We start from the raw sequence: 20,428 nt of genomic DNA on the forward strand, positions 1-20,428 counted from the left end.
GGCTGTCGTGGGTGTCGTAATGAGGACTACTTGAATTTCTAACTATACGTTTTCGTCTTTTCTCTTCAAGCTCCGATCCGTCTATTTCTCCTTCTTGTTTCTCTTCAGATGACCTATTCCCTTCAGGACTTTGTTCATTACTTGACTCATCGTTATCTCCATTTGAAAGCAACCTATTATTTTGAAAATTACGAAAATCTTGATCAAAATGAGTATTTTGTGATATTATAAAAGCACCATCTATTGAAGATATTGGCCTATATACTGTAGACATTATTAACTCTCTTCCTCTTCGCGGCCAAAAATTCCTGTTGTACAATTTTATATTACGTTGTAGTAGAATTTGATGCAAAAATATAGCATTATAAAATAATATTAAGACGATAAATAAAGACTGATCATGGCTGGTCATAGTGAGCTTTCATTGTCACAAGTGAAAACAGATAAGACATTTATTTTTTTAATACGCTACACTCGACGCTACACTTTTATTTCGAAATAGTTCATCAAACATGTAGGTTTCAAACTTTAATTTAAATAGGAATCGAAATAATTATTTATTTACAAAATTTAAATCTCTCATTAATTATAAAATTACTGCATTCTAAACGCCACCATAGTCATTGTATTCAGAGCCATGCTAGTTTCAGTAGAGACCTCATCCCTTTCGCTAATCAAGTAAAGGACTTTTACAGAACTCAGCAATCGAAGGCATTAACACGTAACTACTAAACCTACCTCGAGACTAGACCCCTTCGGAGGTGGAACATTAAAGATTCCTAGAGCAATCGAAATTCTCCAAAAGTTAAGTTCTTCCAAATTACCGTAGATTGCATGGCGCGCAATCTCGAATACAAATGAGGAACGGGATAAGGAAGTTCATCTTCAGACGGGACGTGCTTCGAATGCTGGAATCTTTGGTTTCCCTGATGTTTTCTGAATTAATTACTAATCATACAGTCTTTATACGGTTGGAATTTTTATTTTAGACGATGGGCTAGTAACTTTCTGTCTTTTCAAAACTGCTGTCTTCCTCGTAAGGGATAAAGTCGTATGTATGTACCTATATAAATATTGATATTATTTTAATGCTATGATAGAAGTTCAGTACAAATGATATCATCAGTTGATAATCTGGGTTTAGTTTCGCAGCATCCAAGATTATCATCAGTCTTCAAAAATAAAGTGTAGAGATAAATACCTACCATATGCAAATATTATGGACATAGTAAAACCGATAGAAGCCCATCAAAATTTTGCGTATTTTTGAACCTCTTCCTTTAAAGTGCCTGTAGTCTTCCACTACTGGATAAACTCAACTAAAAAATCTCGAATCTTTCGTTAGCCATACTACATGGTTACGCATCTACACGTGATACGTCTAATTCAAATGGTACATCCTGGTCGATCTCCAGACTACGAAATTAAAAGATTGTTCTTATGACACCTATGAAGGTGTGGCTAAGATGAGTCGGAGTTTCGCAAGTCGTTCTGACCCAAGGTCGCTTCTCCTCAACTCTTGCGCATCGCCATTCAGTGTATGTCCGAGTAAAGTGCGAACGTGTTGTCACAGTTAAAATGAAGGCTTTTGTGGTTTTGGCGTGCGTCTGCGCCGTAGGTAAGTACCATGGATACGCGTATAATAGCAAAATCATAATAATAATTAGGTTCTTTACTATAACAATATGGGGTACAATTAATACATACATAGTTTTCGTAACAAAACAGCACAATTTTTAACAGTTTTCCATACTGATTTAAAAATCTAATTAAGAGGACTCACACCTTTAAAATTAATAAGAACTAATGAAAACAAAAAAACATTAAATCCAACCACACAATTATTAGTAATGCTTCATGCGACCAAAGAGTTTAGTGGGTTTTTCCAATTAGATAATTTTATAAACCCTTCAAGAATCGTTGTGACAGAGCGCCAAACATTTTTTATATTTTATAGTTGAATGCAATGCAAATGCATGGAACTAAAACTCCTGCTTATTGTGCCCAAGTCAACATTTTCTAAGCAATATTGTCAAAAAATTAAAATGTATCCAATTTTAGAAAACGCTTACCTAGTACCTACTTACTGTACATGTACTTATACCAAAATTTAAATAACACTTTTAATGTGTTCTTGTATAGATTCGGAGGAAGAAGGCATTTAATTACCTATAACAACAAATGACAGAGGCTTGGCCACTCCATAATTGGGTAATTAGCTGTGAAATAATAGACACGAATGTTAATTTTCACGCGGTCATGGGAGAAAAATAATGATAGTATAGAGATAACATCTTAATTAAATTTCAAATTAGTTAAATAAGTTATTTTTATGCATTAAAATAGAAACCTGACCCAGTCGTCAAAATAATATAGTTTTAGAGTTACGTTAGTAAAGGCCAGAAATAACAACAAATTGAGCAACTAGAAACACAAAATCGAAGCTGATATAGTAGAAGTAGTAGGTAGAATTACGGATTTTTGTTATTGGAATTATTATCAGTTTTATCTTACCAAGAATTTATTACTTTTATACACCAATCAATTTCAATATAAAATGCATATCATACAAGAATCTGTACACTCGAACAATATGAATAACAGATGTTTAAAAATATCAAAATGTTTTGTCTAGGTATTGTTTTTATGAATCTACGAAAGAATATCCCTCCTCATTTTTTCAATTGGTTGAAATGAATAAATTATTTTTTCTATTATCGCTTGCTGTGCATGCCGTGCGGTGGCCGGCACCAATAGAAAAATGAAAAGGACCATTCCATCTCTTTACCATGGATGTCGTAAAAGGCGAATGAGGGATAGGCTTATAAGCTTGGGATTCCGTTTTTAGGCGATGGGCTAGCAACCTGTCACTTGTTGAATCTCAACTCTACCAATAAGCAAAACATCTAAACGTGGCCTTTCTGTCTTTTGAAGACTTTTGGCTCTCCCCTGCAAGGGATAAAGACGTGACTATGTGTATGTATGATATGTTAAAATAAAGAACTTGGATTAACTTTTCTTCTATAACGTTTTTGTTTTGTAGCCGCAGCTTCGGTTGGATCGAAAACAATGGCACTATTTAACCTTAATTAGTGTCTAATGATGTAATTAATAAAGATGTTCGTAATTTGTATTATTTCATAGGCAGAATATATTATCTGCTTCAAACTTGTTCTATTGTTACATAAGTTACGAATGTGTAAGACACGCTAAATGAGTTGGGTTTACGGTAATACAAAAAGACTTAATTTGTAGTTTCCTTTTTGGGATAAATAAATAATAAATAAAATAAATACATTTTTAATACTGGAAATTATATTTTATAATAAATATTTATAAAGATAATCATCAAAGACAATCAGAGAAAGTTCGTTTCTCACCCTGACCGAAATTCGAACTCAGGGGCTCTGGAGTCACAGACAAGCGTACTACCGCTGCGCCACAGAGGCCGTTCTGTAAAAACTAATAGAAAGATTCAAATAATTAAAGTGTCCTGGTCCTTAAGCTTTTGTGGCGGGTGCAACTGTAAACACGCAAAGTTAAAAGAGTGAGATGTAAGTTCTTATAGTATTAATTACCTGTCTGGATTTCAATTATTATTTTTTACAGTAAACGCGCAGTTTGGAAATTCGCAATACCAATCATCATTCGGTCAAAATACTCGCGGACAGAACACTTTCCAGTCAACGGCTAGACTTCAGAGTCAAAATGCTTTTGGAAACCAAAATCAGAGGAACCAGTATCAGCAGAATCAATATCAACAAAATCAGTATCAACAAAGCCAGTACCAACAGCCTTCTGCGCCAAGGTCGCAAAACCTCGGATCCTGCAGAGACAACGAAAGAAACCCAGTTTCTGGCAGCTGCGATCGTTACGTCGAATGTGTTGTAAGTAGAACACGCCTACAGCTTCGGTCACGTAAAAAAAATACCGCTTATTTCCGTTCCCGTGGGAATTTCTAGAAAATCTGTCTCCGTAGGGGACTAAAGTTCCTAAAAAATATACATGCCAGATTTAAGCTTCCTAGGCCAAGTAGTTACAGCTGTATGGTGTCATCAGTCAGTTGCTAGAGATTGATTTTGTTTCATTTATAATTAAATGAAAATACATACTCATATACAACCAGAAAAGAATACGACATTAAAATACTAAACGACCTACATCTGTATACCTACAACGTGTAATATTCGCAAAGCTTTACCTCATTTGTATGTAAGATGTGTTGATGAACAAACTAGCACTCATGTAGATAAAACAAAAAGAATATTTGGACCGTAAAATATTCGCAACCGGATTCTAATGTTTGAAATGACCTGAACAAATTATTTCTGTATTCTGATGTCTACGAATGCAAAGGTTAAGGAAACTAAAAATTAAAAGCGATATAGATTTCTATATCTAAGTTTAGTTTCTAACTACGGTCAACGTAGTAAGAAGAAATCTATATTTTTTTTATTATTTCAATATTTAATTGACTGCAGTTTAACTGATGTATAAACTGTATTTCCGTGAAGTTTCCAAGTTCAATACTCAAATATTATCACATTTTTCATATTAGTGAAATAAGATTGTTGGTATAAACAAATGATTTGTATAATACTGATTCTTGAAGGTAATACTTACAAAAAAGAACATGACAGTGGTGCCTACAGCGACAACCTAGACTTCGAGCTGATGATGCATCTATGAGAACAAAGACGAGTTCTTTAAAACATTTTTACTTTAAAAACTCTTGAAAGTCAAATTGTCTAAGAACTTTGTTTTTTTTTCTAATCCAGTCTGCTTTAAAATGAGTAAAGTAAATTATAATTTAAAATTTACGTTTAGAATGGAACAGCAGAAGAAAAGACTTGTCCAGACGGTCTTCTGTTCAACCCCAGTGCGAACGGCTATCCTTGCCAGTACCCCAACGAGGTGACCTGTCTTGAGCGTTCTTCCTTACGTGAGTAAAATATTAATACATAGAATTAAAATAAAAATATAAGTACCAGATACTTACATGCCTACACGGGATTGCCTAACGATAAGCTTCTGGTCACAGTTGACTAAAACTGTGCAATTAGATGTTATTTTTCTCTAATGTATCTTTGTTACAACAGGCATGTTTAATGTCTTCAATTGAGCACAGTAAAGTTACTTTCTTGTAAATTTTCTTCTCAAAAATCTGAATAATTTTAAGACTAATTTGAACTATTTTAAGTTTTATGTTTATTTCTCATATTACACAAAATTACTTCTGTTACACCTAAACCACCTACCGCATAATGAAGCTTGCTTGACCATGTTTTTCATGAGCGTTATTTACGTTCATTCTGCCTTTCACGCGGAATTTTTCACACTGAGAACAAACTGATATTATCATAATTCAAATACACTGGCAGCCATGTAGCCTTCCACACATATTAACATTTTCCACAGTTTATCTAGACACATCATCGTTGTGCCAACGTCTTGGGCGCTTCACGCAACTTAAAAGGTCACCTTTGTATACTTTACGTCTTAAGATTGATTGCATATACGTTTCTTGTTCTTTTAATTCCACATTGCTTGCCGTTTGGTTGAAAAAAAAAACAGATAGATTCATTGAAGTTTATTGGTATTTATTGAGAATAAACGACAGTATTACCAAACTTAAGGAAAAATATTGCATTAATTTAAACAAAAGATATCAACGCGTTTAATGGATTAATAAAAAAAATTACTGACACATACGGACATTACATGAGATAACCAATGTACAACAGAAACAATGAAATAGTTTTTTTTTTTTCGGAAAAAAATATTGAGCCCTGTTTCAAGATAAAGCTCTAAATGCAAAATTATCACATTGCGGTTTGTATATTTTTTAATTGCATTAATTTAAAAAGCAATCATTCTATTCTATTCGCTCTTACTCATTCCACGCGTTGGTATCTTTGGTTCTTTCTGTATTTTTCTTATGCCCATAATTTTAGTTCCTAATTTTATTTTTGGTTGTTGACTTTACAGCTCAATGTCTACTTACAAAGAATATGACAAGCTGTAAAAGTTGCGACATCGTTATAACGGTCTGGGGCACTAGTTGTTTTGTACTTAATGGACGCAGACCTCCACGTTTAAGTAACTTTAACTCTTTCAGAGCCTGCCCAACCGACCGCCGACTGCCCCCACCAATTCGGTTTCTTCAAGCTGGGTGACGCTCGCAACTGCAGCGGTTTCAGGAACTGCGTGAATGGAGTTGGTTTCGACTTCACTTGTCCTGAGGGCCTGGCCTTCAGCTCTGAGACATACCGCTGCGAGTGGCCAGACCAGGTCGCCGACTGTGACGCTGAAGGTAAGCAGAGATCTTTATACACCTGACCAACTGAAAATAATCAGATAAGTATGTACCTAGTTAGTGCACTTTTCAGACATTTCCATCCTTCATTTAAGTTCATTTCATTCATTCATTAACCTTCAACTCTTTTAACTCAAACTCCACTAAGCCTACCCAATTCAAATATCTATGAGTCAAACAGCATTTTTGAAATAAAATCATTTTAAGCCAAAACATTAATCAATACATTAGGCCAAAAATTGTAAAATAATTGATCGCTTTTTGTAAAGGCACACATTTGATTTGTACTCCATAACTTCTTACACCAAATACGGCTATTTAGTTTCTCTGGTAAATCTTTGTTGCAAACCTCCTTACGCAGTACAGACAATAATATTAAATTACCATTAACATACTTTATATGTGACCTCACCTTTTGTAAGTAATACCAGAGGTTAGATCTATAATAAGATGTTTTTATTCGCTTAGCTGACTGACGACATATATCAGATCTTATGAATACTTCAGTCCTTTTGATACGGTCCGAAAACTCAAAATAGGTAAAAGTCTTTTGCGAAAAACGAAGTAAAATTTATGTAGGTATTCATTCTACATTTTTGTTTTGTTTTAAACTTATTAATGTTTGATTTAATTGTTCAAGACTAATTATTTTCTCAACTTTTCAGCTTTTCTTGGTTTCCGGTGTCCAGAAGTACCAGTATCTAGAGAGCTTGGGCCGCCTGTGGGATACAGATTTTATAGGTAAGTTATATACAGTGTCATTATCATATGCATGCATTAGCATATAGTATATTATTAAACTTATCTATGTATCACTGTATCTACGATAAGGAAAATCATTTTGGTATATTTTCATCATTTTTAAATTTAGAAACACATTTATCATAGGTAGTTTTAGATAAATTGATAAATTGTTATCAAGGTTCAGTTACTAGGGAATTAATTGGAAAATCAATATTTCAAAAAACTTGTTTGATCAACGCTAGTAACTTTTCGTTGAAAAAAAAATACGTTACTTCTTCATATTTTCTGGTAGTTTAAGTTAAAATTTATATTTACCACTTTAGCCAACCGCAAGTTTCAGTTTTGTTTTGAAACTTTGTCGATTGTCTTACTTAATAGATGTTATTTTCTTAAATATTTTACGAACACGGTCATCACATACATATAGTTTGCGTAAACGTTAGTGCACGCAACAAATTGCCTCACCTAAGGTATACGTCTTATTGTTTTCCGCATATTGGAATCTGTGTATATTGTGTACAGTTGAAATTACAGTCATAAATCTAAGTCATTATTAATTATCTTGGCTTAATAAATAATAAAAAAAGACCGTCTCTTTAACCTTCAATCGAACACTCAATTTAAAAAAACAGACAAAGTGTTACATTACGAAAACCAAAATAGGTGCTCATTTTATTTGATTAGAACAAATAAAAGTAACGCTTGTTTTCAATCGGTCAGATATTTATGGATTGAAATGTTAACTGGTTACCTAATGAACCGGTCGGTCATTGCAGGTCTTTAATGTCAGGAGATGAGCAAAGTTGACCTTGTGTTATATAACCTCGCATTAGAAATGCCAACCCGAGTACATCACTTGACCTTCTTTATATTTATTTTTATTAAATTAATATCGAAATGTTGCTCTTAAGTAGATATTGAAAGATAAAGTTGTGTCAGAATCGTACGTTAAATATAACTACCTACTTCTTTTACCCGCAGATTAGCTTATGTAAGTTTTGCCTTTCTAGTTCATCGTTCTCCTGATGTTAGATCCGCTGTCGTCTTCATCTCTCTTGAGAGGAGCTTCTTTGCAGGGGAATCATATATTGGATTATTTATATACTTACTTCCTATCACCGCTTGTCTACCTGGTAAACGGGATAAAAAATAACTACTTATATTTTTAGTCTGTCTCTATTATCTACTTTTTCTATTAATTTACTTCACTTCTTAATTAGAATTTCTGACAGAAAACTTCATTACATAAACGTACCATGACATTGATTGTATTCATTGAACAACTAGTTACAATTAGCGGTGCCATCAATTCCTAATTAGATGAAGGCAATTACTCTTTCTTTTTTCCTTATTAACGTAACTCTTATATTTTCAGATCTGACAGTAACTGTCAGAAATACTTCCTCTGCATCGAAGGTCGCCCTCGTGTTTTGTCATGCGGTGGGGACTCTGGCTTTGACGAGCTCACGTCCACCTGCGTGTCAGCAGACGAGGTCGGTGCCTGCCCTCCAGAGCTGAGAGAAGCCGCTGCTCGCTCGCGCCAGGAAGAGAAACAGCGGTTGGCTAAAGAAATAGATTTCTACTCAAAACCTTTGGAACATAAAAGAAGGTTTTAGTTTTAGCGATTTACTTAAATATCATGACTTTATCTGCCAACATTGAGTTATTCTGTAAATTTGCTTTATTATATAATGTTTTCTTTCTTATAAATAGTTGCAATATTTTCTCATAGAACTTACTTTTTAGTTCTATAAATAAGGACTATGGTAAATGCCACACATATACATATTACGACTGTATCCCTTACAGAATAGACAGAGCCATCAGTCACGAAAAGAATTTTAAGACACCTACAGGATGACTTAAAATAAGACAAAATTTAGAATAGTAACAGGTTGCTAGCCAATCATCTTATAAGAATACCAAGTTTATAAACATTTATTTTGATTGACTAGGTACGTAGATATTTTATTCTATTCAGTAATTTAATACCAGTTGTCTCTGAACTTCTGCATGAATGACATTCTTTATTATTATTATTCCAGTATATATAAGTTGATCCAAGTCTAAGTGACGAGTGGTTACCGGGACCATATTAAAAAAGAATACTCCATCTCTTTCCCACTGATGTCGTAAAAGGTGGCGAAGGCTTATAAACTTGGGATTCTTCTTTTAGGCGATGGGCTAGAAACCTGTCACTATTTGAATCTATCATTAAGCCTATCAGCTGAACGTGACTTATTAGTCCTTCAAGACTGTTGGCTCTGTTTTCCCCGCAAGAAATATAGACGTGATCATGTGATGAAGTTGATCCAAATAAAATAATTATCAATGTAACTATCCCATATACTGTAATGTATAATGTCATTAAGTGTCAAATGTTAATAAAAACATCTACAATTTAAACATATACCTGGGTAATTCTACTCCTGGGTGACTACCTACTGACCAGTCTCTAATCGCAAATTATTTGCTAAAAATAGGTAATGTATAAACTTCCAGTCTAGTCCATCAGTGTCATTTTGAACGATGTAAATAGATAATTTTTAATGAAATAAAAGTATTTTGAAACAATAGATTTTCATTTTCTCGTCGTCCTCCGTTTATTAAAATCCTTAAATAGATAACAAGTTTTTCATTTGATTGCTTCGATCGGAAACCTACGTTGCTTAAGTTCCGATGCGGTGAGGGAAAATATTTTAAGGCAACCTATGAAGGAAACTGGCATAAAACATTTGTTTAATTGCTCCGATCCCAAGTCCGCGTGGCAACAAGCTCCGATGCTTAGGTGATGGAAAACTTTTTAAGGCAACATATGTGCAACCTTCACATTCAGGCAACTGAACACACTATAATCTATTATGGGATATAATTATGGGATGGTGGTATTTTTCTGCTTTCTTTCTCTTTTTTAATTACTGTTATATAATATAACAGAATGGATATAACAAAATAACCAAAACTCTTTCTGACAAACATAACAAACTGAATTTAAAAAAAAAACACGAGCGCAATTATACAACAAACTAGTATTACATGTATACCTACACATTTAGTACCAGAATATTCACAATGGATGTTTTTGACCGACAAAGAGATATTAAATTTATAAGTATCAATATATTTATTTAAACTTACCGCTCATAATAAACGGAACCTAAGCTCGAATAAAAATAATCGGGGATCGATTACATTCATATCGATAAAGATAGTTTACTAATTTTAATAACAAATGCTATTAACTACACAAACCACACTTAGTCACTCGCATTACAAGAAACAGTTAAATTCAATTCATTGTTAATTAAGTTTTAGATCGACTGTTATATAAAACCAATGGACAAAACTATTTTCCACCATTCATCACACATCTAGTCAGACAAGCCACGAAGTTAACAAAGATGACTCCTTTTATTCTGATCACTATCTTCTTGGTCGCTACCAGTAAGTACCAAACACAACAGTGAAATGTCTTTTTTAATACTTACTTATTTATACACCAAACTGTAGGAATTGCATTTTGTTTAAAATTAATTACAGTACGAGTCGCAGGAATAAAGCAGTTAACTTATAAATAGTGATTAACCCTTGCTATCAAAAAGTATAAGGATTACAACGCTTTATTAATCGTTTTTCTTAATGATCTAAGCGTTTTCCAATACCGACTATAGGGTAATTAAATGGACTTAAACTAATAAATAAATTGTATTAGCATAATTCATTTATGGCTTTTAAAAAAAAATATATTCTACATGTGTTGATTGATAAATTGTGTTGGCCACTTGGAAGGGTATGTAAAATTGTTTATGGCTGTCAGATTATGGAGCTTCCATGGAAGAGATTCAGCAAAAGAGCCCTAACTGCGCTGCCCGGTATGGGTTCTCTCCGGTGGAGGGAAGCTGCGACTCCTACATCGAGTGTATGGTTAGTACACATAAAGAATGTAAAACCTCGCTGAAAAGATCAAAAATTTATAAACTCTTTTTAAACTGCAGGTTTCAAAGTCTCTTAGATTTTCAATTTAGGCTGTAAGATTGTACCATATTAAACAACACATAAAAAATAATTTTATGAAAAAGTATCATTTAACGATCAATAATAACGGAATAGACACAGCACGTATAAAAATATAAAATAAAGATGGCTTAATTAAATAGAAGTTTGACGTTACTTTAGTGATTCAAAAACTTTATGTATGAGAGAGATTTAATTGATAACATAATGAAAAAGATAACTCATGAATTAACGATACCATTTTCTTTCATTCATCATCTTTGTTTCATTCATAGGATTTCCAACCGAAGCACTTGCAATGTCCCGACGGGCTTCACTACGACCCTGAAGTAGTATGGCCTGCATACCCTTGTGGATACCCGTCGGAAGTTGTTTGCCAGGGACGCGGTTCTCCTCGTAAGTTTCCAATTCTACGTTTTATCTTTGAGTAATTATACGAGTAGGTTTCCAAGCGGTTACGAACCTCTTAGTACTTTTCCTGCAAATAATATTAATTTAATACCTACAAGCTGCGCCCTCCGGCTTCGCTCCCATTGGAATTTCTAAATAAAAAGTAATAAATTTTGGTTATTCCATGTTATGTTATACACGTGTACCAAATAACATTAAAATTCATGCCGTAGATTTTACGCGTAGGATTACTAAATACAAATCCACACATCCTTATAAACTTCATAATTTAAAAGAAGTATACATAAACATAAATCTGATCCAATTTAACTAAGATCGCGGTGAGAGATACGTTTAACTCTCGACAAAATTTCTTCAATGTTCGTAAATTAAATTTAATAATGAATTTACCTCAATTTCATACCTTCAGAGCTAGCTAAAGCAACAGCTGAATGCCCGCACCAATACGGCTTCTTCCCGTCCCCGAAGGCTTCCTCCAGCGAATGTGGATTCTACCACAGATGTGTGGAAGGCAAGGCAATAGAGATGCAGTGCCCACCCGGACTGGCTTTCAACCCTGAGACCGCCCGCTGTGATTGGCCTGACCTAGTGGCTTCTTGTAACGCTGATGGTACATACTATGCAATATATATTTTTTTTACCTAACCTTTTTCCATTCCTTTTGGTTTTTGTTGATCATAGACATCAGCCGAATCAACTCAACTTCATATACAAATAAAATAATAGATACCTACCTAACTTATATGTTAACTAACAAAAACGATATATATTTTTTCAGAATTCTTAGGATTCAAATGTCCAGCTGGTCCTTTAGACGAGAACAATAAGCCTTTGGATACTGTTATCAACTACAAGTAAGTATACATAAACCATGAAACGAAAACACATTATCATTTTAAGAAGCGAAGTAGGTATACGTCTCGCCACACATAATTGTCACGTCTTTATCCCTACTATTAGGTAGATAGACACAATAATCTTTGAAGATTGAAAGATTGAAAGGCTACGTTAAATTCTATAACTTTATGATGAATTGAAATTCTTGTTGCTTGGAAGGAGAAATTTGGAGGAGTGTGAAAGAAATGAGGGGAATTAATTCAACACAGTTAATATCACCCTAGAAAACTTATTAAAAACTCTTTAATTTGAATAATAATATATTAAAAAATTTCAGGTACGAAGGAAACTGCTTCGCGTTCTACTCGTGCATCCACGGCAACGCTCGCCTGCTGACCTGCGACCCTGGGTTCGGGTTCGACCCCAGCTCTGGCAGCTGCAAACCATCAGACAAAATTAACTGCGAGAATCCGAGGCGTCCCGCGTAACTCACTTATGTAAAATAGTCAAAGAAATCTGAACAAAACAGATTTCGCTAAACGTAGTGCTTTCAATTTTAATAAATTTTTAAGTTTAACCGAATCGTTATTTCTTTTACCTCCTCTGTTATTTTAGAACTAAAGTTCCTTTTCATAATTCTTGAAAATGCTATTAATATAAAAGCTAGATAATGATCTGTTATCTTCTATTCACACATCACTTGAACACTTTCAAGAACAGCTGCCAATATTAATTGATTTCCGAAGCTAAAAATCCAATCACAAAAACAATTTAATAATCTGTGTCTCTGCAAAGAGTCAATCGAGCGTTCAGTCAATCGGTGTCCTTCTTTTATACATTTAGTCTGGGTGCAAGTCAGTGCCCCCACAAATCAAGAAAAAGAAGCAGTACCTACGGCCGTGCCATACTTTTCTCGAAGCAATTCAGACCCTTTTCTACCCCTTATTTCTTTCTTCTTATAGTCTTTTTACTTTGTGCATAGAACAAGAAGCCTGAATTTTCAGTTACAAAGCAGGCATTATATAAATACTTACTTAATATTTAAAATGTCAAAACTACTGGTTCAATATAATTTAAACCAATACTTTAAGAATTGTAGCTTTTCAAACTTTCATAATTTCGACATTCACTGACGAACGAAGACATTCAAATTAAAAATATTATTCGTGTTAAGTGTCTTAATCAAGGAAAATTTACAATATTTTATAATTTCCATCCAGTTTCCTAGACACTTAAATTGCATGATATATAAATGTACAGGATTACAAAGATCCATTTGCAGTTAATGAATCATTGTACCCGTAAAATTCCCAATTACCATGAAAGTAAAAACACTATATCAAAACTGCTATGTTGTCGATAAACTGTTATTGTTATTTTAGAAGTAAAACCTACAAAATGGGTAAAGTAGGACACTAGAAAAAGAAGTGAGATCCCATCAAAACATTCTGTAAAAAAACAAGCGTCGCCACTCACATTTTCTACCTTAAAAAGATGTGTGATGCATTTCATACCAAGTCGATTAATTTACTTAGTCCTTACTTATGGGACCTTCTTTCTTAATTTATTGCGTAAATTATTTTCATGTCAATATTGAAAGTCTTTAACGTTTTAAATAAAAACATCGACTTTGCCATTGCATGAAAAAAAATTTATGAGTATGTTTCACACAGCACTACGGGTCAGCATGTGGGATGATCTTAAAAAAGTTAATGTTCCTGAAATTTCTTTGGGATAAGTATTTATGACCAGACCTTAAACAAATATTTTTATGGGACCCCACGGACACTATTCTTTTTAATGCAAAAAGATTTTTTCAAATCGGATTATAAATACAGGAGACATGCCGTAACACTTGTATTATTTTGTTTAGTTGTTCCCTGGAATATCTTAAATACCGGAGGTATGCTGTAAGCTTACATAAAAAATAGGGTCAAATTGGAAACCTGTCTTTTTGAAGTTGTTTAAAAATTAATGCTGTGATTACTATAAAAATTAAAAGTTCTGTTTATAAATTTACTAGATTTTGCTCGAGGCTTTGCTCCCGTGTGAATTTTTAGTATAAATTCTTGGACCTTTACAAAATATAAATCTCATCTCTTTTTCTATACCTACTTGAAACCTGTCACTAAGTATATCTTTTTATAATGATTTTAAGTAATAATTAATAACGAAATATATTATTACATAAATATTGTACGCTATTTTATACCAATCTAAGGTCTGCCGCGCCGATGGATGCATGGCTAGGGGCGAGCCTAGTCTCGAGCGTGCCACTTCCGCCATGGGGTTGGGCGACCCCCAGGTAATGGCTAGCCTTACCCTGGCATGCGGGGCTCTGCTGGGGCGGACAAAATTTTTCCCTAGCGTCTCGTGGGAATCGCATGGATGCAAATTTTTTGAAAGAGCACCTAGATGGCGGCGATGGTGTCCGCACCCCATCACGTCTCGTTCCCGGCGGGAGCGGTATGCGGTCTGCTGAAAGCCGCTTTGCGACGATGAATGTAAGAGGAGGAATGAAGGATAAGATTGAGGAAGTATGCCAGATGATGGATGAAAGACGTTTGGATGTGTTGTGCGTGAATGAAACGAAGCGGAAAGGATGCGACGCGACGCAGCACGGCCCTTACACGGCGTATTGGTCTGGAATTTCCAGTACCAGCCGAGGCTGTCAAGGGGTCGGTCTAATTCTTTCTGCACGAATGGCTGAGTGCGTGAATGAGTATGAGTGTGTCAGCCCTCGTCTTCTATGGATTAGGCTGAAAGTTGGAATCACTCGGATCTTCGTTCTAGGTGTTTATGCACCTTGGGATGTGGGTTCGAGGGGTACAACATCAGCAAAAAGCGAAAACGAGGAGTTCTGGAATAGTGTAAGAGAAGTATTGAAAGTTACCAAGCCAAATGAGAAGATTATTATGTTAGGTGATTTTAATGGATGGGTGGGTGTAAAGCGTGATGGATATGAAAAGGTGCTTGGTGCGTTTGGTGACGAAAAGGTGAATGATAATGGAAGAAGTGTATTAGAAATTTGTCTAGAGTGGGATCTTTTTGTGTCGAACTCAATGTTTCAACATAAAGAGATCCACACCTACACAAGAGTGGAAGGTATTTTAAAAAGTATGATAGACTTTGTGATTGTAGATGAAAGATTGAAGAACAAAGTGCTGGATACCCGTGCATATCGCGGTGCTGGCATTGACTCGGACCATTTACTGGTGATATCCCGGATAAGGGGTATCTTCAATCGCTGGCGGCACAGGGTAAGGGAGCAAACCAGCGCTTTGGAAAGAGTAAAAGTAGGAAATTTGCAAGATATGGATGTAGGTAAGAAGTATATTAATAGACTGAAGGATGAATTTGAAGATTTAGAGGAAATGAGCGATATTGAAGATGGATGGAAGGAATTTAAAGAAAGAATTGTGAAAGTAGCTGTTGAAGTGTGTGGTGTAAGTAGAAGAAGGAAAGGAAAAAATCACAAAAATGCGTGGATGAGTAAAGATGTGCAAGAACTTGTGCGATTAAAGAAGAAAGCATGGCTGGATTTGTTAGCAGCAAAAGCTAACTTAAGAATGCAAGAGGTTATAGATGAAGATGTGAATGAAGCACGTAAGGAATATAAGAAAATGAAAGATTTGGTTAAGAAAGCTGTGATTAGAAAGAAAGAAGAGTATAAAGAGGATTTTGATAAAAGGCTATCAGAAGACTTTCAGTCAAATCTGAAAGTATTCTGGAAATCCGTAAGGTCAGCCCGAGGAAATACTATAACCAGAGAGCTGACTAGGATCAGATGCCAGGATGGTAGCGTTGTGAAAGGAGAAGAATGTGTACTAAAGATATGGAAGGACTATTTTGAAAGTTTATTTGAAAAAAAGGAAGGAAATAAGAAAGATTTCTGCTATAGCGAAGAAAAAGAGAATGAGATGGAAGGCGAAATTGAAATGTTCGAAATTGTGGAAGCACTTAAGAGTATGAAAGCGGGAAAGGCTGCTGGGTGTGATAGAGTGTCGGTCGAGATGCTTAAAGCAGGAAAAGGCGTAGTAGCTAGTCAGTTGTACTGCCTTTTCAATTTGTGTTGGAGAAGCGGCCGAGTACCAAAAGATTGGTGTAAGGCTGTTATCGTGCCACTTTACAAAGGAAAAGGGTCACAGCTGGACTGCAAAAATTATCGTGGTATAAGCCTGCTTAGCGTCGTCGGCAAATTGTATGCTAAGGTATTGATTAATAGAGTCAGGAATGAAACTGATGACAAAATATGGGATGCTCAAGCGGGATTTCGAAAGGGAATGGGATGTACTGATCAGGTCTTTTCCTTGCGGTGCATAGCCGAAAAGTTTTTGGCCAAGAGTCAAAAAGTCTATTGCACATTCGTAGATCTGGAAAAGGCCTATGACAGAGTTGAGAGGAATGAATTGTGGTCAGCACTTTCTATGCATGGGGTGAGCAGTCTCTTAATACGAGCACTGAAATCCTTATATGAGGATTCGAGTGCTTGTGTCAGGATAAACGGAGCGCACACTGAGTGGTTTAAGATTGAGAAAGGCGTTAGGCAAGGATGTGTTGCGTCACCGTGGCTGTTCAACCTATTTATGGATAGCTGTTTGACAGATTTGAAAGAGTCTAAAAGTGGATTAAGGATGAATGAGTTACTCGTCAAATGTCTGCTCTATGCCGACGATCAGGTTATACTGGCGTCATCAGCGGAGGAGTTACAGGAGATGGTAAACTGTATGCATGAAGCTTTAAAAGAGAAAGGAATGAAAGTGAACGTAAGTAAAACTAAAACACTGGTTTTTGAAATGGAGAAAGAAATGACAGCATGTAATATTTTGATTGGAGGAGAAAAAGTGGAGCAAGTGAAAGAGTTTGTATATCTAGGATCAAAGTTTACATCAGATGGCAAGTATGATAGTGATATTGAAAGGAGAGTGAACGCGGGGAACATGGTGAATGGAGCTTTGCATGCCTTTATGAGCAGTCAGAAACTATCCAAAAAGGCTCGACTGGCTGTGCACAGGGGCGTGTTGGTCCCGACATTAATGTATGGGAGTGAAAGTTGGGTATGGCAAAAGAAGCATGAAAGCAGAATAAATGCAGTGGAAATGAGAGCGTTAAGGAGTATGATGGGTGTGAAATTGAGTGACAGGATAAGGAACAGCGTGATAAGGGAATGTTGTGATGTGAAAGAAGATGTAGTTACAGGAATAGAAAAGGGTATGTTAAGATGGTTCGGTCATGTGGAGAGGATGAATGAAAGCAGGTTGACTAAGCAGATATACAAGGAGAGTGTGGAGGGAAAGGTCGGAGTGGGAAGACCTAGACGAACGTATCTTGATCAAATTAAGGACGTCCTGGTAAAGGGTCAGGTCAAAAGTACCCGAAACCGCCGAGCTTGTATGAAGAGAGTTATGAATGTGGACGAAGCGAAAGAAGTATGCAGAGATCGTGGCAAGTGGAAAGAGGTAGTCTCTGCCTACCCCTCCGGGAAAGAGGCGTGATTTTATGTATGTATGTATGTATGTATGTATTTTATACCAAACTTGGAATAAAATAACTTAATAAAATGGCGTATGTTACGTCATACCATATCCTGGAGAAAATATTATACTAAATACTAAGATAACGAAACAATGTAATAGATATCTGTCTTTCGCTTAAATAAATTAAATAACCCATTAAAGTAAAAAGTGGTAAACCGCACTTGTCTTTCTTTGAATTAAATAACAATTTAGTAATGACGAAACATACATTCAGAACATTTACTGATAACAAAGATTATAAAAGTAAGATTTAAAGAGACCATAATTTCAGTCTCATTAAGGTAGTCAAGGTCTGTCTGTGTGTCAAAGAAATGGTTTGGCAAAAAATATTATTTTTATTGTTTTTTTTAGTTTTTGATGGTAAGTTCTGATACATATTTTTTTTTCTTTTTAATATAAATAATTTGTATATTATTATAATTTATTTACAGTCAAAGCAGTAGAAATATACAATGACGGCCGGGATATGGAGCAATCTTGGTATAGAGACTGGAGAAAACCGGTTACAATACACCCAGCTAAAAACAACCAAAGAACACTTTTGAGTACACCACCCCCATTATCAATTAATGAGGAGCCTTCAACAACAGGAATGCCCGAACATAGTATACTAGAAATTACTAATTCTTCAATAGACAAGCCAGGAAAACTTTATGAAATGGAAGAACTGCATAGCAGCTCTATAAGTCCTATTCAGACCCTTATTGAGATACCATCTTCAACAACTCCAACAATACTAACCACGACAGAAGAACTTCTTGTTGAAACAAAGCCTAGTCATCGTATGTTCAACTTTGGAGTTCAAGAAGCTTCCCAAAAACCTACAGATCTCGCCAAATCAACAAGTGCTGTATCTTGGAATCCTGAAAGAATTTCAGAATTCCAACTACCTTCTAGTTCGCAAGAGTTACCAGCAATAATTAAATCACAGGAACCAGTGCTAGAAACAAAGCCTGTCATACATCATACTTTCACATTTGAATCCAGCCACCTTTCTTATCCAGAAGTCGAGCTAAGTAAAACTACACCCAGTAAATTGTACTGGTTTCCTGAAATCATTGCAAAAACAGAACCGCCCTCAATGCTCACAACAGAAATTTCTTTGTCTGGAATAAAACCTGATTCCAAATCTGTCGATTTTGGAGCACCCCCACCTTCTTACAGAGAAATGGAACTACCCAAAACATCATCTAGTAAAATATCTTGGGTTCCAGAAATCATAGTTAAATCTAAACCATCTATCGATCTAGCAATTTCATCTACTATATCTCCAACAGAGAAACCTATACTCGAAATGGAATCAACACAAAACACTTTAAATTTTAAACCAACACAGGTCGAATTCAACACGGAAAGAGAACAACCCAAAGAAACCACGTCTTTAACTTCTTCTGATATTGTTGTTGAACCTTTAACTTTGCAAACTTCTCCAGATATGTTCAAAGAGGGACAATCACCTACCCTAGGAGTCAGCCAAGTCACTTCGTACATGAATTCAGAAATCCCACCAAGTCCAAGAACATCCAATCCTGAAATTATAACAGAATCTATGACAACAATACCTGACTTAATTAAAGAAAGAACACAGCCTGCTTTTGAAACGGAGCTCAAATATCGCACTTTCAACTTCGGGTCAACTTCACCTGATTTCACAACATCTATCACTCACTCAACTGAATTAGTATCGGAACAAGAATCCTACCATACTGAAACTTTGGCTATTACAGAAATTCCTCGAAATACTGAATTACATACACTAGAGTCCAAAATACCTGCATCGATCCTTAGTGATAAAAATGGTAAGTATGCCACGGAGATTGAATTTGGAGCTCCACCAACGCTAATTGAAAATTCACCCGGTTTTATAGTATACAGATTAGAACAACCTCTATTACCGGAAAATCTTGTTAATAATTTCGTATCTTCGGCTCATCCACAAGAATTCAAATGTCAAGCGAAAAATGGATACTACGAGGTAGTGAGCAACTGTGACAAGTTCGTCGAATGCAAGGTAATCGCTATTTTATAAATTTCGAATATTGGCGTATTTTAGGCTGGTATTTTAAAATATACAATGTTATGATGATTTCTTTCAGGATAATGTTCTAAAATTATATCAGTGCTCTAACAAACTTCACTTTAACCGGAAAGCAGTTTGGCCAGCAGTTCCTTGCGATGAACCATCGTTAGCATATTGTAAGATCGAAGAAATACAACTAGCATCAAAAATCGAACACGAACCTGAACCAAAACTTTCAGCTAATTTGATCTCAAGTCATTTTGACTTCCTCTGCCCAGAAAACACTGGATATTACAAACATAACAATGATTGTGAAGAATTTATCAAATGCGAGGTATGTATGTTGATATACTCAAAAACCAAGGTCGGAATTGAAACGTCTAGGCTGAAACTTTGTGCCCCATTTATGATGCTTCATTATTCTATTCTGTTTACCTATTTCATTTTAATACTTTTTTCACATTAAATCTCTTGAATCAAGGTTTTTGAAAGGGAGACGAAGTACACATCAGCAGTAATAAATCTAAATCTGATAGTTGAAATATTATA

At 35.3% G+C, this 20,428-nt stretch overlaps 1 protein-coding gene across 1 annotated transcript; it reads left to right on the forward strand.

Moving 5' to 3' along the window:
- The first annotated feature begins 1,478 nt into the window (after window positions 1-1,478).
- LOC106129346 (protein obstructor-E) lies at window positions 1,479-9,586 on the forward strand. Its single transcript, XM_013327878.2, has 6 exons — window positions 1,479-1,618; window positions 3,610-3,887; window positions 4,828-4,942; window positions 6,119-6,313; window positions 6,982-7,057; window positions 8,436-9,586. The coding sequence occupies exons 1-6, from the start codon at window positions 1,579-1,581 to the stop codon at window positions 8,674-8,676; spliced, it is 945 nt and encodes a 314-aa protein (XP_013183332.2). The 5' UTR covers window positions 1,479-1,578; the 3' UTR covers window positions 8,677-9,586.
- The last annotated feature ends 10,842 nt before the right edge of the window (window positions 9,587-20,428 follow it).

This window comes from Amyelois transitella, chromosome 4, assembly GCF_032362555.1.
Source record: "Amyelois transitella isolate CPQ chromosome 4, ilAmyTran1.1, whole genome shotgun sequence".
Classification (NCBI taxonomy): Eukaryota; Metazoa; Arthropoda; class Insecta; order Lepidoptera; family Pyralidae; genus Amyelois; species Amyelois transitella.

What these genes read in the sequence shown, in the direction of transcription:
- LOC106129346 (XM_013327878.2), top strand. Translation starts at nt 1,579, where the DNA reads ATGAAGGCTTTTGTGGTTTTGGCGTGCGTCTGCGCCGTAG. An exon ending in ATCGTTACGTCGAATGTGTT is followed by an intron (nt 3,888 to 4,827) that starts GTAAGTAGAACA and finishes ATTTACGTTTAG; the next exon opens with AATGGAACAGCAGAAGAAAA. An exon ending in CGCCGACTGTGACGCTGAAG is followed by an intron (nt 6,314 to 6,981) that starts GTAAGCAGAGAT and finishes TCAACTTTTCAG; the next exon opens with CTTTTCTTGGTTTCCGGTGT.